General features: G+C 39.5%; 3 protein-coding genes across 4 annotated transcripts; 2 read left to right on the forward strand and 1 right to left on the reverse strand.

Moving 5' to 3' along the window:
• Positions 1 to 26: 26 nt before the first annotated feature.
• LOC5501283 (enolase-phosphatase E1) lies at positions 27 to 7,010 on the forward strand. Its single transcript, XM_032369625.2, has 7 exons — positions 27 to 180; positions 572 to 727; positions 1,985 to 2,909; positions 3,448 to 3,732; positions 3,969 to 4,191; positions 4,355 to 4,542; positions 6,875 to 7,010. Exons 1-6 carry the CDS (start codon positions 106 to 108, stop codon positions 4,539 to 4,541), a joined length of 1,851 nt encoding a protein of 616 aa, XP_032225516.2. The 5' UTR covers positions 27 to 105; the 3' UTR covers position 4,542; positions 6,875 to 7,010.
• Positions 7,011 to 12,436: 5,426 nt separating this feature from the next.
• LOC5501284 lies at positions 12,437 to 15,688 on the reverse strand. Its single transcript, XM_001622544.3, has 5 exons — positions 15,556 to 15,688; positions 15,064 to 15,111; positions 14,393 to 14,468; positions 13,727 to 13,752; positions 12,437 to 13,604 (listed from the first exon to the last, which is right to left on the reverse strand). Exons 1-5 carry the CDS (start codon positions 15,643 to 15,645, stop codon positions 13,479 to 13,481), a joined length of 366 nt encoding a protein of 121 aa, XP_001622594.1. The 5' UTR covers positions 15,646 to 15,688; the 3' UTR covers positions 12,437 to 13,478.
• Positions 15,689 to 15,755: 67 nt separating this feature from the next.
• On the forward strand, positions 15,756 to 21,223 carry LOC116608364. 2 transcript variants are annotated; one of them, XR_004292635.2, is made up of 7 exons: positions 15,756 to 15,890; positions 16,045 to 16,092; positions 17,391 to 17,463; positions 17,792 to 17,817; positions 18,062 to 18,088; positions 19,817 to 20,103; positions 21,054 to 21,223. XR_004292635.2 is itself a non-coding variant. In XM_032369623.2 (6 exons), exons 1-6 carry the CDS (start codon positions 15,801 to 15,803, stop codon positions 19,985 to 19,987), a joined length of 435 nt encoding a protein of 144 aa, XP_032225514.1. In that variant the 5' UTR covers positions 15,756 to 15,800; the 3' UTR covers positions 19,988 to 20,490. The 2 variants fall into 2 exon arrangements, 1 of the variants encoding a protein (XP_032225514.1); XM_032369623.2 differs by lacking the exon at positions 21,054 to 21,223 and having other exon boundaries at positions 19,817 to 20,490.
• Positions 21,224 to 21,705: the final 482 nt, after the last annotated feature.

Below are 21,705 nucleotides of genomic sequence, written 5' to 3' on the forward strand. Positions count from 1 at the left end.
AAACCGCAATTTTAGGGACCAATTTGGAATCAAAATAAAGGCAAAAAAAATTGGCGCGAGGGATCCTGGGTAAAGGGAAACTCAGCGGTTTTATCCAAATTGCCTATGCTCAGGCGCAGCAAGCTGATGACAAACGGCGCTATATTCAAATTACGGCCAAAGAGAAGCTCGGAAGGGAAGGTGAGTTTGAACTTTGTAATGCATTTTACGACATCCAACTGAACAGCTTTTAGCCTAAAACTAATTGTTTCTATCGTTACTTAAGAATACCTTTTACAAATTTAGAATGTAGACTTCCTTGTCGTTTGCGCCTGTAAATGAAGATTCGGTTTTTTTTAAAAATAATCATGCCTTGGCCCACGTTCATTATTCATATTTTCGTCTCCGTTTTAATAATTCACTTTATACTGTATGTTGCCTTTCATCGACGGATCAATTCTAATTTTACTTAAAAGCCGCATTTAGCTCAGTAGATTTCAGAGCTCTTGATATTTTAATAAGTAGAACTAAGAGAATTATTTCACCTATAAGTAATTACAGTACATGCCTCGCTAATGATAAACTTTTCTAGGTTTGCATGGGATGCAGGATGGGAAAGAAAGAAAATAAGAATGCCGAACAAATGGACGAGGTGATGGAGAAGCTAGCTGATCTTGATATACCAACACTAAGCAGGAAGGATCTCCAGTCATTTTGCAAGCAGTTTGGACTCAAAGCAAATGGCAAGGTGCAGTATACACAAACCAGATTTGTTTCTTTGCACCTTGTGTTAGTTTAGCCCGGGGGGGGTGGGGGGGGACTTCAAGAAAAACAGATGGGGTGCTCGACAGCAAAATCAATTTTAACCCTAAGGGATAGCACATTGGGTGTGGTAGAAGAAATTTTTAACCCTGAGAGATAGCATTAAATATTTGCTGATGGATCCTGTATTATTATGTTACCGACAATAAAGCTGGAAGTATCAAGTGATCAGGTGACTTGTGGTTTATTGTAAGATACATTTCGAGCGATTAGGCCACCATTTAGCGTGAGACACCCTAAAAGATAGCATAATCAGAAAAATCCTACTCCCCCGACGTAAAACCCCTAAAAGATAACAGAATCAGAAAAATCATAAAACACCCCATAAGAGAAAGCAAGAATTTTATACCCTAAAAGATAGGGGGAGCACCCCCGTCTACTTTTCTGGAGAGTCCCCCCCCCCTGGGTATTTAAGTTTCAAGTTATTTTTAAAAGAGTCTAACAGCGCCATTTGATTACCCTTCTTAAAATGCTAAGTGTGAGAAAGAATCTCTCCATGAAGTATACAACATGTTTTTAAATGACTGTTCAAAGTTTAATCACATACTTACTGTTATTTGCAATATTGAATGAAAACAATAACAATCCTTCATTTGAGGATTAAGCATAGAGCAGTTCCCCAGTAACAGTGGGGTCAAGCTTATGGTGCAATATACAGCATGCTATCATCGCACCACCCATCAAACTTTTCCTAAGCTGCACAATAATACAACCCTGGCATGTCCTTTAATCCAGGAGCTACAGTGCTATCTAAATGGGTAACTGTATAGTTTGTGGATAATTGAGATTTTAAGGTTCATATTACATACCATATCCACCCTCATATTATCCCTCTAAAGCATCTTAAAATAACCAAGAAGGTACCAAAGAATGCCCTACATAACCCTTCATACCATGGGCGGCAGAACTGGGGGGAACCGGGAAGACATTGCCCACCCCCCCCCCTAATAATTTTGCCTAATTCTGTAGGCAAAATATATAGTAGAATGGAGGGGGGGGGGTCAGAGATAAATCAATTAAAATTTGTATTGTGCCCCCACTCCTAATATGTTTTTGCTACTGCCGTCCATGAATACACTACACTAGTTGCCTGTAGATTTGTTAATGGTGTTTGAGATGATGTGCGCGAAAGGCGAATATTTAATTATGTGACTCAAAGCAAATCTCAATCATTTCTTTTTAGACTTCTGAGCTAATTAATAGGCTACAAAGTCACATCACCAAACAAGGAGATAATGGACTGGTGCATACTGATAATAACAACACAAAGGTTGACAAAAGCCAGAAACATGAGGATGGGTCACAGGCTTCAAGACAAGTACCTGCCAAAAGAAAAAGAAAAAACCAGGAGAAGAAGAAATCAGAAGAACCCCCAGAGTATGAGGTTGTAGATGGTGACTCTTCTCAGAGTTCAAACACATTTTCAGGCCCTAGTTCAATTTCTGAACCTTCTGAAAGTAGTCCTGCAGACAAAAGAAATAGGAGTGGTGAATTGACTCAATCACAGAACGATAATAAAGAGAGGAAAAGACAAAGAAAGGAAGTCGGCAAGTCAGTTGAATCAGACAATGATAATAAAGGAGGAAGATCTAGACAGATAAAGAAGATCAAGAAGGATCACTCAGAGCCAAAGCAGAGTCACACAGAAGAAGAATGTGACAATGAAGTTTGTAAGACACGTGCCAAAGCTGAGACCAAAAGGACTGGTCGTCAGAGCAAGAAACCCAAACAAGCCAAGTCTGCCAAACAAAACATGAGCTCAGCACAATCTGAAAATCCTGAAGCAAATAAACTGGATTCTAAGGAGGTAGATTTGTGTGTAAAAGACTCAGATCAAATGGATGTTTCTACAGGAAATAGCAGGAGTTGTGAGTCAGTAGAAAGTGCCAATGTCTGTGGGGATGCTGTTGATGATACCTCCAGGACACCTGGAAATCAGCGTGAGGTGATAGTAGCTGATGATGTCTGCTTCGAGACATCAACATCATCTGGCTGTGATTTGTCTTCCACTGAACCAACAACAGGTGTAAAGGACGCTGCCAACAGAACTTTCACAATACCAAGAACAGTGGAGAACACTGTCAATGAGACTGGTAAAGTTGAAAATGGTAGGTATTTTAAGCCCCATGCAAATAAAGCTAGCCTTGCCAAAGCAGATGGCAATGATTGTATGTTTGTACATTCTATGTTAAGAGGGGCAGTGAATGGTTTGCAATTGTTTCCTTTGTTGTTTTGCTTAGAAAGGTCAACAGTGCTGGACCTGTTGGTGCTGTCCTGTGGATATTTTAAAAGTAGGCTACTGTAGCATGTACTACAATTGAAAGGGACATACTAAAGCCTGATTTTATTTGATTGGCATTTGCTGATGGACAGGGGGAGGGGTCAAAGCAAGGGACCATGTATTCTATGTAATGCAGCCCTCTACCAAAATACTGCGGATCTCTCTCTGGATCTCTCCCAATAAGAGAAATGGCATGCGATTTTAATGAACAATTGAATGTTTTACCGAGTGAAAAACTATTTGTTTTTCTCTTTGAAGCCCTAGCCTTCCACCGCAAGTTATCGAACTTGCTTTATGTTCAAGACTCATCTATATCTTATTATATCTTCTTGGTGATTAACTGGTGTGTTTGTTCCATTTTCTAGATTGTGTTCAAAGTTCTTCCGAAGTCCTCCAATCACAGGATGTTACCAGCTCATTGCAGTGGTGCGTTGCCCACGGGGCGATAAGGAGCTTTAACAAACTGACATGGAAGCTCATCCGCCTTAAAGGGGGCCGCCCTGTTGTACCAAACAGGTTCGGCAAATATATTCCATTTACCCTCACGCCCAGCCAACTGATTGTGCCGACTGGTTTTCAAGACAACTTTATCTGCGAGGAATGTGTGAGGAGTAATGAGACAATTTCTAACGTCGAATGTGAACAGGAGGGTATGTGGCAATATTTTATATTACTTTGGGTACAGGATACGTAGTTAAATGGATTTTTACCCAGCAATTACGTAATATTTTACCAACTGGTTTTCAAATAATTGTGTTATACATAAAATAAAAGTAGGGTTCAAGCACATGTTGTGATGCAGTCAATACTCACTACAATTAACGCCCTTGGGGCTTTAACTACTGCTCGTTTTAGTGGGAATTACTTACTGTTCTTATCATTACAGTTAAAGAAAACGTCACTCCCTTGACTGGCATTTCGCGGGAAAGCATTAGAGCTTCTATCAAACGCAAACGTGAGGAGGAAATGGGTGGGACTGGATCTGAAGAAGTGAATGCTGAAAACAAAAGACGACGTAAATCAGTACCACGTTCTGCAGGGACCTCCCCCCTCACTCCAGCCAGTCCTGATATCAGGAAAGCACGAGGGGAAACGCTAGCCTTGCCAAGGTACTACTAGTAGTATTTATATAGCGCTTGTATAATCAGCTATGTTCTACGCTGTTCTTCACCTCTTCACTTCAACTTCACCTCTCCGTGCTTTTCAATTGTAGATTGACCAACAACAGCCATAATGGCTATAAAAAGTGACGTTCCCTGTTTTTTTTTTCAGAAATCTTTCAAGGCCATGGCAGCCAAAGAAGCGATCTCCAGGTGTTAGCACCACAGTCCAGGAAGATCAAAATTTTGCCAAGAAAGTCGAGGATATTATCCGTAATGTCGTACCAGGCTCTGACGAAGAGCTACTGCTCATTATGGGCAAGAAGAGTCACGTGTCCCACTCGCCACCAAGGGCGTGAGGTATGTATATTGCGGTTATGTACCATTTGAAGTCATGTTTGATAGCTGTGGTCATAACTCATCGTTTGATAGCTGTGGTAAAGTACCATTTGAGGTCAGGTTTGTTCCTGTGACTCTGTACCATTTGAGGTCATGTTCGTAGCTCTAATTATGTACCACTTGAGGTCATGTTTGATAGCTGTGGTAAAGTACCATTTGAGGTCAGGTTTGATAGCTGTGATTCTGTACCATTTGAGGTCATGTTCGTAGCTCTAATTATGTACCACTTGAGGTCATGTTTGATAGCTGTGGTAAAGTACCATTTGAGGTCAGGTTTGATAGCTGTGGTTCTGTACCATTTGAGGTCATGTTCGTAGCTCTGATTATGTACCACTTGTGGTCATGTTTGATAGCTGTGGGAAAGTACCATTTGAGGTCAGGTTTGATAGCTGTGGTTCTGTACCATTTGAGGCCATGTTCGTAGCTCTAATTATGTACCACTTGAGGTCATGTTTGATAGCTGTGGTAAAGTACCATTTGAGGTCAGGTTTGATTGCTGTGGTTCTGTACCATTTGAGGTCATGTTCGTAGCTCAAATTATGTACCACTTGAGGTCATGTTTGATAGCTGTGGTAAAGTACCATTTGAGGTCATGTTTGATAGCTGTGCTTATACACCTATTTCAAATAAGGTTGCACCCGTAACCCGCAGTGATTCATGGGTATCAAATAAATAAACAAATAAGCGTAAATAAGATACAAATTATGGTTTCTAAAGGTGTAGAAGTCTTGTTTACATTCTTTATGATCATTCACATAGCTTTCAGATACAAGGATTCAGCCGTTAAAACGCTGCCCATGAACCACCGCGGGTTACGACACATACATTGATTCTCCGAGTGTAACCTTATTTGAAATAGGTGTATACCATTTGGGATTATGTTTGATAGCTGCGGTTAGGTACCATTTTATGCATTTTTCGTAGTGATTTCAGTATGTTTCGAAAATTGTATGAGCGAGCTTTGCGCTGTTTTGGGAAACTAAAAAAAATCAGATTAATACAACGTCGTCTCATGCTCATCTCGCATTGAGTAGATTGAACTAGATTAAAAATTGTACTTTTGAGGTTTATTTCAGTTTATAATTCTTCCTTCTATTGGATAACAACAAACAAAAAGCCAAGACAGACATCGTTTCGTTTCGTTTTCGTTTATTATTGGGGTCTTATACAGATAGTATATGGACCAGGTCCCAATGAATTTGTAATAAGTATTAAATTAGTAATAAATATTAATTTATTGCTTATGTAGAAGCATTCATAGATATATCTAGCGATAACTTTTGTGTTGCTGATTTTTTTGTCAGGGTAATTAATGAATGAAAAAGTGAAAGACCTCTATTGCTGTCAGTCTACTGAATTCGACCTTTTCATTTGCCTCTATATACTCTGTTAGTTCCTTTCTTTTTGCCTGAAATGTCGGACATATTGTTAAAAAATTCTGTTCATCCTCGATCCCTGCAATGCATAATACACATATTCTCTTATCTGGGGGTATGTCGGGTCTTTTATAGCGTGCTGTGTGATCAACTTCCCGCTGGCGTGCTATGTGATCAACTTACCGCGGGCGTGCTATGCGATCAACTTACCGCGGGCGTGCTTATACGATCAACTTACCACAGGCGTGCTATACGATCAACTTACCACGGGCGTGCTATACGATCAACTTACCACGGGCGTGCGTGTAAATAGTGGCGTGGTTGATCCAATGACGTCATGGGGCTCATATGCTTGTTTTAATTTGTGAACTGATGTCCGTCCATTCCCATCGACCATACCCTGCTAGCCGACGCTCATTGTGGGTTATTCGGAAATGGGAACCCTGTGCGCCCTCGGCCCAGCGCAACTCGGCCTTCGCGCGCGCACAGGGTTCCCAATATTCGAAAATAAAACATTTCCGAATAGCCCACAATGATAGCCGGCTAGCAGGGTACATCGACCATGACAACTAGTCTCTAGTTCTCTACCGAGCTGCTGTGATTACTTAGTCTTAATTTTGTTAGTGCAATTCTATATTATTATTGGTGACTTGGCATAATTAGTTTTAAATTTCCTACATGCCCTTAATTTGCTTTTTTTTTGCCTGGAGTCTTATTTTGAATAAAAGTTCACCTCCTGGTATCCATTTCTTGAAATCTTTGTGTTATAAGGATGGTATATTTCGCCATCAAGACCTCCCCGCATATACACGGTCAATATATCGCCCATGCCAATTCTTTGTAACAAGTCTTTGAATTTTTGGTGCCAAAACTAAATTGGTAATTGCAATAATAACTGTTAATTATTTTTTTTCCAGGTTAGAAAACAACAGAAGAGTCTACACACGAGCTTTCGACATCGCCACGACTACCGCATGTTTATGCAAAGTGAACTTTTTTCAATTTAGTTTTATTTGAATGTAATTTACTTTTCCAGTAAATTAAATTAACGTATATCCGTCTACTATTGACCCTCGCGCGGTAAGGGGCTTCGCCCTCCTTCCAGTTGACTGCAATATGACAAGCTCCTATCGCAGTGCAGGAAACAGATGTCAACATAAAAAATATTATTCTTATTGCTTCCCATTTTACCTTCCCAACATACCACGGGAGTGCTGTGTGATTAAAAATACCACGGGCGTGCTGTGTGATTAACTTACCACGGGCGTGCTATGCGGTTAACTTACCACGGGCGTGCTATGTGATTAACTTACCACGGGCGTGCTATGTGATTAACTTACCACGGGCGTGCTATGCGACCAACTTACAACGGGCATGCTATGCGGTTAACTTACCACGGGCGTCCTATGCAATAAACTTGCCACTGGCGTGCTATGTGGTTAACTTACCACGGGCGTGCTATGTGGTTAACTTACCACGGGCGTGCTATGCGATCAACTTGCCACGGGCGTGCTATGCGATCAATCCATTTTACTCCGTTAACATGACCTTTTTACACTCAAAATGATTTCCCCTCAGAGTTTCGGCTCATTCCAATAGTCTTGTTTATTATTGATCACGCACCAGCCCATTACCTACGAGTAATGTTTATTGTTATCACAATTCTGATTGTTCACGCGCGTCTACTCATTTATTATGTGCATTGTCTATTTTTAGATCGCAATTCTAATTGTTCACGCGCGTCGGCTCATTTACCTACGCGTACTGTCTATTGTTAGATCACAATTCTGATTGTTCACGCGCGTCTGCTCATTTATTATGTGCATTGTCTATTTTTAGATCACAATTCTAATTGTTCACGCGCGTCGGCTCATTACTTACGCGTACTGTCTAAATTCTGTCAAAATTCTGATTGTTCACGCGCGTCTGCTCATTACCTACGCGCACTGTCTATTGTTAGATCACAATTCTGATTGTTCACGCGCGTCTGCTCATCACCTACTCACACTGTCTATTGTTATAAATCACAATTTTGATTGTTCACACGCGTCTGCTCATTACCTACGCGCACTGTCTATTGTTAGATCAACATTCTGATTGATCACGCGCGTTTACCCATTCCCTACTCGCACTGTCTCTTGTAAGATCACAATTTTGATTGTTCGCGCGCGTCTGCTCATTCCCTAAGCGCAGTGTCTATTGTTAGATCACAATTCTGATTGATCACGCGCGTCTGCTCATTCCCTAAGCGCAGTATCTATTGTTAGATCACAATTCTGATTGTTCACGCGCGTTTGCTCATTACCTACGCGCACTGTCTATTGTTAGATCAACATTCTGATTGATCACGCGCGTCTGCTCATTCCCTACGCGCAGTGTCTATTGTTAGATCACAATTCTGATTGTTCACGCGCGTTTGCTCATTACCTACGCGCACTGTCTATTGTTAGATCACAATTCTGACTGTTCACGCGCGTTTGTTCATTCCCTACGCGCAGTGTCTATTGTTAGATCACAATTCTGATTGTTCACGCGCGTCTGCTCATTCCCTACGCGCAGTGTCTATTGTTAGATCACAATTCTGATTGTTCACGCGCGTCTGCTCATTCCCTACGCGCAGTGTCTATTGTTAGATCACAATTCTGATTGTTCACGCGCGTCTGCTCATTCCCTACGCGCAGTGTCTATTGTTAGATCACAATTCTGATTGTTCACGCGCGTCTGCTCATTCCCTACGCGCAGTGTCTATTGTTAGATCACAATTCTGATTGTTCACGCGCGTCTGCTCATTCCCTACGCGCAGTGTCTATTGTTAGATCACAATTCTTCCGATCATGGTGTGGTCTGTTTTGAGTTTTCTGCGTTTGTTAAAGCACCGTCCAAATTCCACCGTTCAGTCTACAACTATACAAAAGCCGATTTTGATGGCTTGCGCGGCTCTCTCAGTGCATTAGAATTGACAATGAGCTCTAACGAAAACAGCGATATTGACACGGACTGGCAAAATTGGAAAGATCTATTTTTGGCTGCCGTAGCAGATCACGTTCCATCCAAAAAGCTTAGGGGTCGCAATCCAGTACCTTGGATGAATGGAACTATTCTCGACCTAATTAAGAAGAAAGAAACGACTCGAAGGCGTCTAAAAAAGACCCCTGCTAAAGCGTCTCTGAGGGAAAAATTCAAAGCGCTGCGTGCGGAAGTCAAACAAGCACTGCGGGAAAGTCGTGAAAACTTTTTCCAGTCTCTCGAACGGGACTATAAAAACAACACCAAACGCTTTTGGTCTGTTCTAAAACAGAAATCCAAATCACGTGGGCTCCCATCTCAGGTCTCTATGGCAACCGTAAATCCACCCACTGGTTCCCAGGACCCCACGCCACTAAGAACCACAGCTGATGATCCGGAAGCAATTGCAAATTTATTTAATAAATACTTTGCTTCAGTGTTTTTAAAAGATTCTCTTCAAGACCTAAACACTGACCCGGAACATTGTGCACCCCCTGTACCCGAGCTATCTAATATTTCATTCGATATAAATGATATATTATCGGTTATCAGGGGGCTGGACGCCAGTAAAGCTTCTGGACCAGATAACATCCCCGTCAGATTGCTAAAAGAGACCGCGGCTGTGATTGCTCCCTCTCTTTGTCAGATTTTCAATAAGTCTATCAAGCTTGGCAAATTTCCTTCTGAATGGAAAATTGCTCATATCGTTCCTGTTTACAAGAAAGACTCTGCTCAACAAGTTGAAAATTACAGACCGATATCACTCTTGTCTGTTGTGTCGAAAATTATGGAACGTTGTGTATTTAATAAGATAAGAGAGAGGGTGCACTGCCTCATCCAGAGGTGTCAACATGGGTTTATTGCAGGCCGCTCTTGTGTCACCCAGCTGGTGGAAGTCCTTGACACTATTGGCTCTCACTTAGACAATGGGAACCAAATTGATGTTGTATACCTTGATATGTCAAAGGCTTTCGATAGAGTAAGCCACCGTATGCTAACACGGAAACTAGTCCAATATGGTTTTGGCGGAAATCTGTTGAAGTGGTTTACATCATATATCACCAATCGGAGCCAACGCGTAGCTATTCCAGGGGGGGTCTCAACATGTCAACCTGTGACTTCCGGCGTCCCGCAAGGGTCAATTCTCGGTCCTATACTGTTCGTCCTCTTCGCAAATGACTTGCCAGATTCAGTTTGCTCATGCAGTGTTGCGACATTTGCAGACGACACTAAGGTCTTTAATGTTATCAACTCGGCGGACGACACGGATGTGTTACAATCTGACCTGAACAGTCTAAATGGCTGGGCGGCATCGACAGGCATGACATTTAATCAAACAAAGAGCAAAGTCATGCGGGTTTCGCGAAAGCGTAAACCAGTTCTCAAAACATATTCGCTTGGCGGTTTGCCTTTAGCCTGCACTGAGACGGAGAAGGATCTCGGCGTCTGGATGTCAGACGACCTCTCTTGGACTAAGCAAGTTGACGAGGCATGTAGTAAGGCCAACAGGACGCTGGGGTTCGTTAGAAGACACTCAAGATCCATAAAGAAAACCAACATAAGAAGATCGATGTATCTCGCCCTAGTACGTCCTCACCTAGGATACGCAACACAACTGTGGGCACCGCAGACAAAGGACCTGATTAGACGAGTTGAAAGAATCCAAAGACGAGCTAGCAAGTACATGTTAGGACTCCCATTTAGATGCAGCCAAACATACAAAGAAAGACTTATTCAACTTAAATTATTGCCACTATCGTATTGGCACGAATATTTGGACATGTCATACTTTTATAAAATCATAAATGGGCTTGTCAATATTAATCCATCAATTGTTCCCAAAGTTCGCTCAGTCCGTCCTACTAGATCATCTACAAACTCAAGCGCACCACAATTCTTCGCTCGCAAATGCAAAACTTCTGCTTTTCAAAAATCATATTTAAACCGTTGTACAAGAATATGGAACACTCTCACTAATTTGTTAAATAGTTCTAGCTACTCTGACCATGCTTCTTTCAAGCGCGCTTTATTAAATTACTACTTAAATGCTCTTTCGATAACTTACGATCCAGAGGATCCGCGCTCATGGAAATCTGTCTGCCTCACCTGCAATCGGGCCAGGGTGCTAACGCACCAAATTTCATGTTGTTTCTAATTTAGTTTTTGTGACCTTGTAACTTTTACACATTTTAAACTCGGGTCCGCCGTAATTGGCCTAGCTGTGGCGGATACCCTGCCCTTTCGTTATTGTATGTATTTATGTTCTGTTTCTCATGTATAACGTATTATGTATGTGTATTTTTTTTTTTTTTCTCCGTGGGCAAAGTCAATTAAAGTATTAAAGTATTAAAGTATTCTGATTGTTCACGCGCGTCTGCTCATTCCCTACGCGCAGTGTCTATTGTTAGATCACAATTCTGATTGTTCACACGCGTCTGCTCATTCCCTACGCGCACTGGCTATTGTTAGATCAACATTCTGATTGATAACGCGCGTCTGCTCATTCCCTACGCGCACTGTTTATTGTTAGATCACAATTCTGATTGTTCACGCGCGTCTGCTCATTCCCTACGCGCAGTGTCTATTGTTAGATCACAATTCTGATTGATCACACGCGTCTGCTCATTCCCTACGCGCAGTGTCTATTGTTAGATCACAATTCTGATTGTTCACGCGCGTCTGCTCATTCCCTACGCGCAGTGTCTATTGTTAGATCACAATTCTGATTGTTCACGCGCGTCTGCTCATTCCCTACGCGCAGTGTCTACTGTTAGGTTACAATTCTGATTCTTCACACGCGTCTGCTCATTCCCTAAGCGCACTGTCTATTGTTATAAATCACAATTCTGATTGATCAGGCTTGTCTGCTCATTACTTACGCGCACTGTCTACTGTTAGATCAACATTCTGATTGTTCACACGCGTCTGCTTATTACCTACGCCCACTGGCTATTGTTAGATCAACATTCTGATTGATCACGCGCTTCTGCTCCTCACTCACACTGTCTATTGTTAGATCGTCTGCTCATCACCTACTCACACTGTCTATTGTTATAAATCCCAATTCTGATTGATCACACGTGTCTGCTCATCACCTTCGCGCACTGTCTATTGTTAGATCACAATTCTGACTGTTCACGCGCGTCGGCTCATTACTTACGCGTACTGTCTATTGTTAGATCACAATTCTGATTGTTCACACGCGTCTGCTCATTCCCTACGCGCACTGTATATTGTTAGATCAACATTCTGATTGATCACGCGCGTCTGCTCATTCCCTACGCGCACTGTCTATTGTTAGATCAAAATTCTTATTGATCACGCGCGTCTACTTATTACCTGCGCACAGTACTGACATTTTTTTTATATCAGAAGGGAAGAGGAATAAATCTTGTAGTTCACTACTGTAAAAAGTTACGGTAGCATTTTTTTGGATTATGGTTGCTAAATAGGTTTAAAACTACAAAGCTTTGTTTTTTCAATGCTTCAGACTTTTATTGACAATTTTTTTACAAGGAATAATAATTTCACAGCGTTTATAGTTCTTCCACTTTGATAGTTATCTTAAACAAAATGCCTGAGTAGAATTAGAAAAATAAAAATGCCAGGTGCAGAATAAGAAAAATAGTAATGAAATAACAATAAGAAAATATACAAAATAATATTTGCCTTGCTTTTGTCAGCCGTCATTTTGTCATTCCGTCAAAGTGTTCCAAGTCTGTGAAACAATCCATTTCCATCAGCTGATTTTGAGAAACCAATGCAAACTTTTTCATTAAATTTGGTAATTAACTATAAAACTTTGTTTTAGATTCTAGCGCATTATGTGGCTTCCAATATTAAATGAAAACAACATCGAAGGTGTGGCTGACAATGGTCCTTCAATATTTTAATAAAAAAGAATAATAAAATAATGCATTTATTTCACCCTTATGCCATTATACCACCCTATGGTACAGTCTTTAAAAATAATTGCAAATGCAGTCTACTTTTCAATCAGTAACACACAAAAAGGAGAAACTTAATTTCTTTTTTTTTTTTTTTAAAAAAAAGGGTTGTTTTACCAATTGCTAGCTTATCTGACAGCGTACCTGGGATAAGCCAGCAATAGCAAAAATTGAACACCACGAATGTATGATGTTAACGGAGAGTATGCCCACAGCTGCCAATTGTAACTCCCTCTAATAGAAAACCTGCATTGGACTCACAGAATAGCATGGGCCCTTATTTATCCAAACACACAAAATGCAAAGTAAGCCTTAACTCCCATGATATCTTATAAGGCCAACTGCCCTCTTCTAACACTCTCCTTACCCCCCTGCATTCATCTCAACGCTGCATGTAAAAATGCTGAGATTGGAAATTTAAGATTATTTTTCTCTGTGACAGTAACTCTTTATAACACAGCACCATATGGCTATCATACATTATATATTCTTGACTTAGTATTCCATCCTATAGGTGCTTTTCATTGTGTATTGACCAGTGTTTTCTATTTGGTAAAAACAAATTCTACTAGGCTTGTGGTCTGTGATAAAGCAACACATCGGTGAAGATAGATTCCAGAACCAGACAGATACCAACAAAATACAGGAACCATAACTTCTCTGATGGAAGATCCCCACTTCTGGCCCAGTATATCTGAGAAGTAAAATACATAGTGAGAACAAGCTTGAAAAGAATGCACCAATCAGACAGATGGACAGCCAATAATAGTTATCAGAATAATCACAGTACATAATTACAGTACATTAGTCACTTACCAGAATTCCTTGAACGAATCCCATTGCTAAAACAAAAGAAAAAGTTCAATAAAAACACATATCATTTTTAACTAATTAAACTATTATTTTCATTACTGATCTGAATTCATATTTCTCCACTTTCCCAGAATTCAAAATCACTGTCTTGTGAGGAATAGTTGTTCTCAACAAAAAAATAATCAATTAACCAACAAATTAATTTTTAAAAAATGACCAAAGTGGTTGCCTTTATGTGCTTGACTTTATAATCTTACAAAGCCAAGTCTGAAGCTCTCTTGGGATATAATGTATTTAAGAATCTTACTAATCATGCTAAAGTTATAGCCCTGTTAGTCTTTGTTCAAAATGTTCATCAATAATCCATGCTTGATCAATAAGCTTGTCCCATGAAAATACAAACAAATAATCATTGATTGCATGCATTATTTGCAATAGACAGGGCTCATGGACAATATGACGCTTTAAACTTAGCCTTCAGTGTACTTGCTAAGCCCATAGCCCTGTTAGGCTATGCTCAAAATGTTGTATTATCAATAAGCTTGTCCCATGAAAATACAAACAAATAATATGTGATTGGTTCATCGCCTTTTGCATGCATTTGCAATGAATAGGGCACATGTATAACATGAGGCTTGAATAAGCCTTCAATGTACTTGATAATCTTACAAATTATGCTAAGTCCTAGAAGCAGGTAGGTTGCATCAACAACACTTCCTCGAAAAAGAGCAATAATGATGGTGATCTGTGGAAAAAAAGTAAAATTTCAAATTATGTCTTTTTCAGGAATACGCATGAATGCACAAATTTATTGTATCAAATGGGTCGTGCAATAAATAAAGTGAAATAAAGGTTCAAAGCAAAATTAAATACATAGATTTAAACTACAAGTCATAACTCAGTTCACCTGCCAGGGTGGAGGCGTTTGGTAGAGAGGGCGTTCATTTTAAACTATAACACACTCAAGTGCAGTGGGGTTCTATTTTCAGTCAGGATCACATTAAATAATAGGCTGCATAGCAAGCCTTTTTTGACATTGAGCAAGACGCTACTCGCTTACCAGTATTGATTTAGAAAGAAGGCAATAAAATTTGATTTATATTTCCAGAATTTCTTTAAAGCTGTAAGGGAGGGAAGCAGGGGATGGTACGAGTAGGGGGCTATTAATAGAGAGGGGAGTTTGTTAGAGAAGGACATTCAATACAAACTTGTGGTCTTAGGTGGTGTGGGGGCGTTCACTAGATAGGAGGCGTTCTTTAGATCGTTTACTGTTAAGCCTATATAAAAAGTACCCAGTTCACAGCCACCACGGTAACCATGGTTACCTTATTACTACTCACCATCATCATGACCACTACAAATGAAATGAATATGTACATCCATAGTTTCTAGAGCAAGAAAAACACGTAAATGAGAAAAAAGAACAAAAAGTACCAAACTATAAGATAATGTAAAATATAGAAACCAAATGAACAGTAATTGTTTTTTTTTTATTACGGTGGATTATGTCTGCTTGCAAGGGCTATAAGATTCGCCCTACGAGCAACTAGAAGTGCATAAATACAAAAAGCAATTTATACGCAGCTACTTTGAAAGCAAAAATAAATCAATCAACGCACACATGAAGATAAAGACTGAACATGAGTTGATAATTTGATTTTGTCAACCCCTAAAAACCACGATATAATTATTATAACAAATAAACTTTTCCTCTTTCGAATGGAAGATCGTATCGGGGTAGTGCAACGTAGACATTTCTCCTTGCTTATTCACATTCTATTGAAAATAGGATTATCATTTTGGATAGCTGTATTGCTTACTCGTATACATACCGCTTTGGGGCTTTGTCCTTTATCGTGGAACAGGGGGTCAGAACTCCCTGATTTCCCCGTAAGCAAACCATCTCCTTCACTATCCGCCATTATCCTTCTCCGACCACTTATCGACTTCGGTTACCCATCTAGGGCATAATCGGGTCCTCGTTTGGAGCCTACGATTGGTCCATTCTTTCGACATGGTTCCGAGTGCATGTCGATCACATATTCAATCACATGATGGTCATGCAGTGAAAACAAAAATGGCTGATCTATTTGCTGCAGCAGGCGATCAGGAAAATAGAGGCGGTACAAGCCCAGACCCTATATATTACGATGTTCATCCACGCACCGTAAGTAGCCATGTTAGTCTCTCAGAGCAGAAAGCTATTTTGTTACGTTTTGTTGGGTTTTGTTCACATCGTAGAAGGCATTGTTGCCTTTGACAACTGTGAAATGTCTTCGTATACTAACTACTGACTAAAGCTTCCGGTGTCTTGTTCATAGGTTCTCGCTCTTAGAATATATGCAGGAGTTGTCGCCTTTCTGGTGTTTGTAAGTAGTATACAACATGTGTAGCAGGTGAACTTGTCAGATTTTGGTATTTTTGTCAAAAGACGCCCCACCCCCTACCCCCTGTATTTTTATGTGCAATGCCACCAAGCCTGTAAAGCCTTGTTTTCACTAGTGACGCAAGCATAAGCGCAAATGCAAGCGCAAGCACAAGGGAGTTGTTTAGCTGCGAAAACCAGTCGACGCAGCAATTAGCGCACGCATAAGCACAAGCACAAGGTATCAAAATTTTTCCTTTTTCTTGTGCTTGCCCTTGGGCTTGCGTTTGGTTGTGTGAAGTGTAAACGAAACACAAGGAAGATAAAATAATAGCAAATTGATTATTCCATGTCATGTGACTTAACTGGCCAATGAAATCCCGGCCTTCTTCAACCTTCGTCTTTCCACAGGCAGCCCAAGGCTACTGTCAGTGGTTTATAAAGGAATGTATGGGGGAATTTATATGTTAGCGAAAAAAATACTTTATCGTGAAAAATAAAACTTTAGACCTTGTAATATTGTGTTTGATTCTTCCTTTATTTCAACTTTATTTCAAATGTCAGTAGAGTGAGTTTGGAGCCCGCCACGAATTGTGTTTCTTACTGTATATAAAAATAGAACCTTCAATCAGTGCATCATAATCCCTGCCAAGTTTTTAGTAATGCTAAATGGTTTGTTTTAGTCATTACTTTAATAACTAATTAAAGAACATATCCCTGTCCGCAAGTCTCATCTCTTTTACGAGATTGTGATATTCCCCCTGATTTTTACTTTCCTTCAGTAATTCTTTAATTGTTTTTGACGCCTTTTTTGAAGAAGTAAAATCAGCAACAGCAAACACTTTTCTGTCAACCATATTGGATCGACTCACGGTATGGCATAGAACTGGTGAAATCGGAGTTTGTGCTTGCGCTTATCCACAACTTGTTTTCACTAAAAACAAAGCCCTTGCGCTTGCGCTTGTGTCTGTGCTTATTCTTGCGTCACTAGTGAAAACTAGGCTTAAGCAAATCATGCCCTCCTAATAATTGTAGGTATACCCCAGACTCCAAGTTTGAATAGCCCCACCCACTCCAGGGCCTCAATTTCTTCCATCACTCGTGGGGCCGTGATTCATTAAAAGTCATCTTTCTGTGGCATGATTCTTTAAGTGTCTTTAGTGTGCTACGATTTTTAATTTTACTCTTGGAAATTTCATGTTTTAATTTTTGATAGGTGAAAGCATGTAAATCTTTCAATTATTCAAGATTTATCTTCACCTTGATAACTTCACATCTCAGCCTTTCATTTTGTTTTTCCAGCTGGCTTTGATATTCTGTTTTGTGAAAGGGGCTAACGACTCTGTGATGTACTTACTTGCCTGCAATATGATCAGTAAGTAATTTTAATTACTAATTAATTAGTAATTAATTAATTAATTACTTAAATTACTAATTAATTAGTAATTACTAATTAATTAGTAATTAATTTTAATTACATTTAAAAATGACTCAGTGATGTACTTTATGTACTCGCCTGCTGTAAGATCAGTAAGTATTTTTAATGACTCAGTGATGTAGTTGGTTGCAAATTTTACCTTGTTTTATTTTTACTGTAAATTTTACATTTTTGCATATGTTTTTACATTGTTGAATATGTGTTTAAACTGGTTTAATTGCTAGGTATACATTACTAATATATAGAATGAATCTTTAAATTGCAGTGAGCAGTCTTATTGGAATCATTATTGTAAGTACACAGACACAATAGAATTGCAGCTTGTTTTGTTTTGCAAGCTTTTGGGTTGTGGTACAAAATAATTACTACATAGGAGTAGTTTTGTGAGGTTTTTGCCTTGTTTTTATACCAATAATAATAAATTTAATTGATTAGTCTTAATCTTCAAGTTCCCCAAATTGATCTTACAAGATGCCTAGGATATGAACAAACCAATGAAGTAAAATACTTATTTATGATGTTTTTTCTTCATCAGGCTTGGTGGTACCACAAAGGTGTTATTGTAAGTAATAACAGTTAACCAAAGGTGCACTTACAAAACCACCAATAAGGTCTGGGTTACATGGGTAATCTGCTAGCCAGCTCTTATTTGTGGCTATTCAGAAATACTTTGTTTTCAAACATAACAACGGCTGATTTGCCCTGGGCCACAGGGTAAAAGGAAATAAACCCAGGGCACCATCATGCTTGGGGACCCAGCGTGTTTAGAGACTCCCTTCTAAAGGTCTTGACCAGAAGAAACATGCTCCTGGATTGTCAAGCAAGAGTACAACTTGCCCCTTCATCAAAACAGGGTTCCCAATGTTTAAAAACAAGCATTTCTGAATAACACTAAATAAGGCAAAACAAACACAGTCACCTGTCCAGAGGGGATGGGGGATGGGGGGGGGGGGGGGGATCCAGACCCCACCCTGGCCATGTGACAAGATGAGTTCAATTCTGGCTGACCCCTTCCTTGGTAGGATTTGTAAGAAGACAGGTAATTTTTTGTTTGTATTTGGATAAAACTTTCTACATGGATCTAATGACCTATTACCAGAGCTAAGGACTTGAACTTAAGGTCTTGGTAAAAGTAAATTTGACACCACTGTTTGTTTTTGTGGTCTTTGCAAAACCTGTATCAATAGTTCTTAAACTTTATTTTTGCAAAAAAAAAATTTCCATATACCGCCTTCTAAGACAGCTAAAAGGGCCTTTGCTGTTTCCCGTGACCTGTTGACCGTGAATTCATGCCAAATCTTTGACTTTTGTAGCATATTATTTTGAGGCGAGAACTTGAGCTTGTCAGGCATAACCTCAAGACAGGTTTTAAGGTATCCCACTCAAATCTTTGGAATCTGAGATAATTATGCCATGTCATAAAGTGTGTGAGAAATTTTCAACTGAAGATCGCTTTTATAGCACTTTTCGTGTCCAAATTTCGCCAGAAATGAGAGTTCCAACTTTGATTTGTGATATTTTGTTGACAGTGTCAAATAACAAAAAGTCCCCACACACTTTGGTAGATCATCTATCTGTCATTGAGATGCAATTATGTGCAATTGCATGCGCAATAACGCAAAGGTGCATAAAGCTCTAGAGTAAACTCTGTACTTTTGAGTTTGAGGCTTGAGAACTTAAACACGGAATTATCTATTGCAAAAATAGAACTTGCAGGTGATAATTCAATCTTTTATCTTTTATTTGATATATAGTTTGTATATGTAGTGACAATATTTTTTTTTTCGCAGACACATCGTTTACCTTTACCGAGACCTTAAAAATGATCTGTGGTCACTTTCTTACTTCCCTTGACTCCACCCCTCCCTTTTTCTCTAGACACACCCCTGATAACAGTATATTTCAGCCACATTAGACAAGACTTTGTAGGGTTTTGAGATCAAGCCTGACAAATCCAGTTCCTTCTACCTTGATGTTTATTTTAGGTTTTCCATATCCTAGTGAAATGGGGGATTCCCCAGATGTGTAATTGGAACGAGGCTTTTGCAGTATGGATTTGTTTACAACCACCTTTTATAGCATTTGAACTCTTTGCTTGATTTACCATACAGCTTTGGGCTAAACATCCTAGTTAAATAAGTTAAAGATGTGGTGATTTATTAAATAAAAAGGATTACAAATAAAAGCAAGATGGCTGTGAACAACCAGCACACTGGGAATCCCCACTTTTGTGTTATAATCCCATAAAATGGAAAACTCTTTATGTGATTTTTATTTTTGTTGTTTCAAGGAGCCAGACAAGATCCTCTTTATGGTTTTTGTTGGCGTGTGCATCATCTTCCAGGCCATTACATCGGACATTTTTGTGTATCGACGCCCATCGACTTCTCCTATTAACCCAGCAACTGCCATTCCCACAATCAACACTACTGCTTTGCCGATAGCAACAACAAAACCATAGCCTTAAATGGGGTTTTTATCATAAGGTTGTGCTCAACTCCTAATTGTAGTTGAATTTGTATGTACGCTACCTTCTGATGAAAAATCCATTCTGGAAATTGTCTGGAAATAGTCAATCATATTTCACACTCAAAAGCATCAACTCTTTGATTTAGATGGTTGATTGACTATCGACTTTTCCCAGACGAGACAAGGATTTTGAATTCTCAGCTAAAAAAAAAACAAGTAAGGATCAACTTGTCTATAGAAAATCGTGAAATGGCCAGAGTTTCAAGGATCAAAGAAGAAATAAAAAGGACTTGAGAGTCGTCTGGACCACTCGATTACACATGCTAATTCAATAGATCAAATTTAAAACTGGGAGATAAATCCTTACATACTTACATGCTTTTTCTAAGAAGATTTAATAAAATATAACTACGAAAAAGAGTGTAACAAAACCAATGTAAAACTTTACTTTATCCTTGGAAAATAAATAACCAGGAACCATAAGTCACCATAAAATAATTGGCATGTGGTAGTCACCTAGTTGTTTTATTCTATTCATTTTCAAGGTTTGATTAAACATACAGTATAGCCTTTACCGAAGCCTTACAGTACATTTTTTTTAATCCACTGCCATCCGCCTGATATGAGACTTTTTCAGACCGCAATAGTATTGTATTTATTTAAAAGTAGGAATTTCATTTGATAAGGCTGGTTTGTTATTTTGGTTACAGTAATTGCTGGTGAGGGGGGGGGGGGACAAGGGACATTAAAAAACCCGGGGGGAGGGGGTACAGCATCCCCCTACTGGTCGTTTCCTTATAGACAAGACCGGAGGGGACGGCTCCCCTCTATAGACGTTGAGTCACTAAGGCATATGTAACGGCATGGTTAGTAGAGGAAACTGGTCAGGAAACGCGGCGAACTTCTTAGAAGTGTGTCTGTTAGGATTTTCTCTGTCACGTGACATGGTCCCTGCACAAGTCGAGCGTACAGTACAGAATAATATAACGAAGAATCGTTGTTTTTTGTTCACTGAGATTGTTCTATAGAGCTCTACTCTCTATAACATTTTAGCCCCGCTCGGCACTTGAACAAAACATGCATGGCGTTATAATACTAATTTTCTAGGACTGTAGAACTCAGGATGTAATGGTGATAAAACATTCAAAGTCATGATAAAAAATAATTAAATAAAACTTTATAAAAATGGCAAAATTTCAAATAAATCAACCAGCAATTCGTGCCCGAATACGCATATTCATAAATTTTGTCCATATGTTTTCTCTTCGCTTGGTTTGTGCAGGGTTGAGATAACGTGATAGGGTGGTTCATCAGAGAGCGCCTACTGATCAAGGACGACGGCTAGGACAACGCGATCGAAAAAGATGTTTTCGCGCGTGGCGATCAAAAATAATTCAATTGCAATAAAGCTAAACATTATAGTCAGAGACAGATAAAAATAAAATAAGGATATTATTTCTACAGCAGCGAACGTAGTTAGTGGTGTTTACGTACGTGGTTTCACGTGCTATTGAATTCTGAATCAAATTCCATTGCCTTCTGCGCCGTCGGCGTTGCCGTTGCTTTTAAAAGGTCCCCCATAACTATCGTTTCGGTGATGACACTTGAAACGTCACTATTTTCCGAACAAGAAGTAGTTGGGTGTGTTTCTAGAAGTCTTTCCCCGCTAAATTGACACTTTCAAGTCCAGGATGTTTTGCTCTCATGGAT

Source organism: Nematostella vectensis, chromosome 11 (genome assembly GCF_932526225.1).
Source record: "Nematostella vectensis chromosome 11, jaNemVect1.1, whole genome shotgun sequence".
NCBI classification, from domain to species: Eukaryota; Metazoa; Cnidaria; class Anthozoa; order Actiniaria; family Edwardsiidae; genus Nematostella; species Nematostella vectensis.

Bases quoted from the DNA above. Each gene is read 5' to 3' on its own strand.
- LOC5501283 (XM_032369625.2), top strand. From the start codon at position 106: ATGCTCAGGCGCAGCAAGCTGATGACAAACGGCGCTATATTCAAATTA. The intron at 181-571 runs GTGAGTTTGAAC...AAACTTTTCTAG, and splicing joins AGAGAAGCTCGGAAGGGAAG to GTTTGCATGGGATGCAGGAT. The intron at 4,192-4,354 runs GTACTACTAGTA...TTTTTTTTTCAG, and splicing joins GAAACGCTAGCCTTGCCAAG to AAATCTTTCAAGGCCATGGC.
- LOC5501284 (XM_001622544.3), bottom strand. From the start codon at position 15,645: ATGGCGGATAGTGAAGGAGATGGTTTGCTTACGGGGAAATCAGGGAGT. The intron at 14,469-15,063 runs GTGAGTAGTAAT...TTTTTTCCACAG, and splicing joins TTGTAGTGGTCATGATGATG to ATCACCATCATTATTGCTCT. The intron at 13,605-13,726 runs GTAAGTGACTAA...TTTACTTCTCAG, and splicing joins GATTCGTTCAAGGAATTCTG to ATATACTGGGCCAGAAGTGG.
- LOC116608364 (XM_032369623.2), top strand. From the start codon at position 15,801: ATGGCTGATCTATTTGCTGCAGCAGGCGATCAGGAAAATAGAGGCGGT. The intron at 16,093-17,390 runs GTAAGTAGTATA...TTGTTTTTCCAG, and splicing joins TTGTCGCCTTTCTGGTGTTT to CTGGCTTTGATATTCTGTTT. The intron at 17,464-17,791 runs GTAAGTAATTTT...TTTAAATTGCAG, and splicing joins ACTTGCCTGCAATATGATCA to TGAGCAGTCTTATTGGAATC.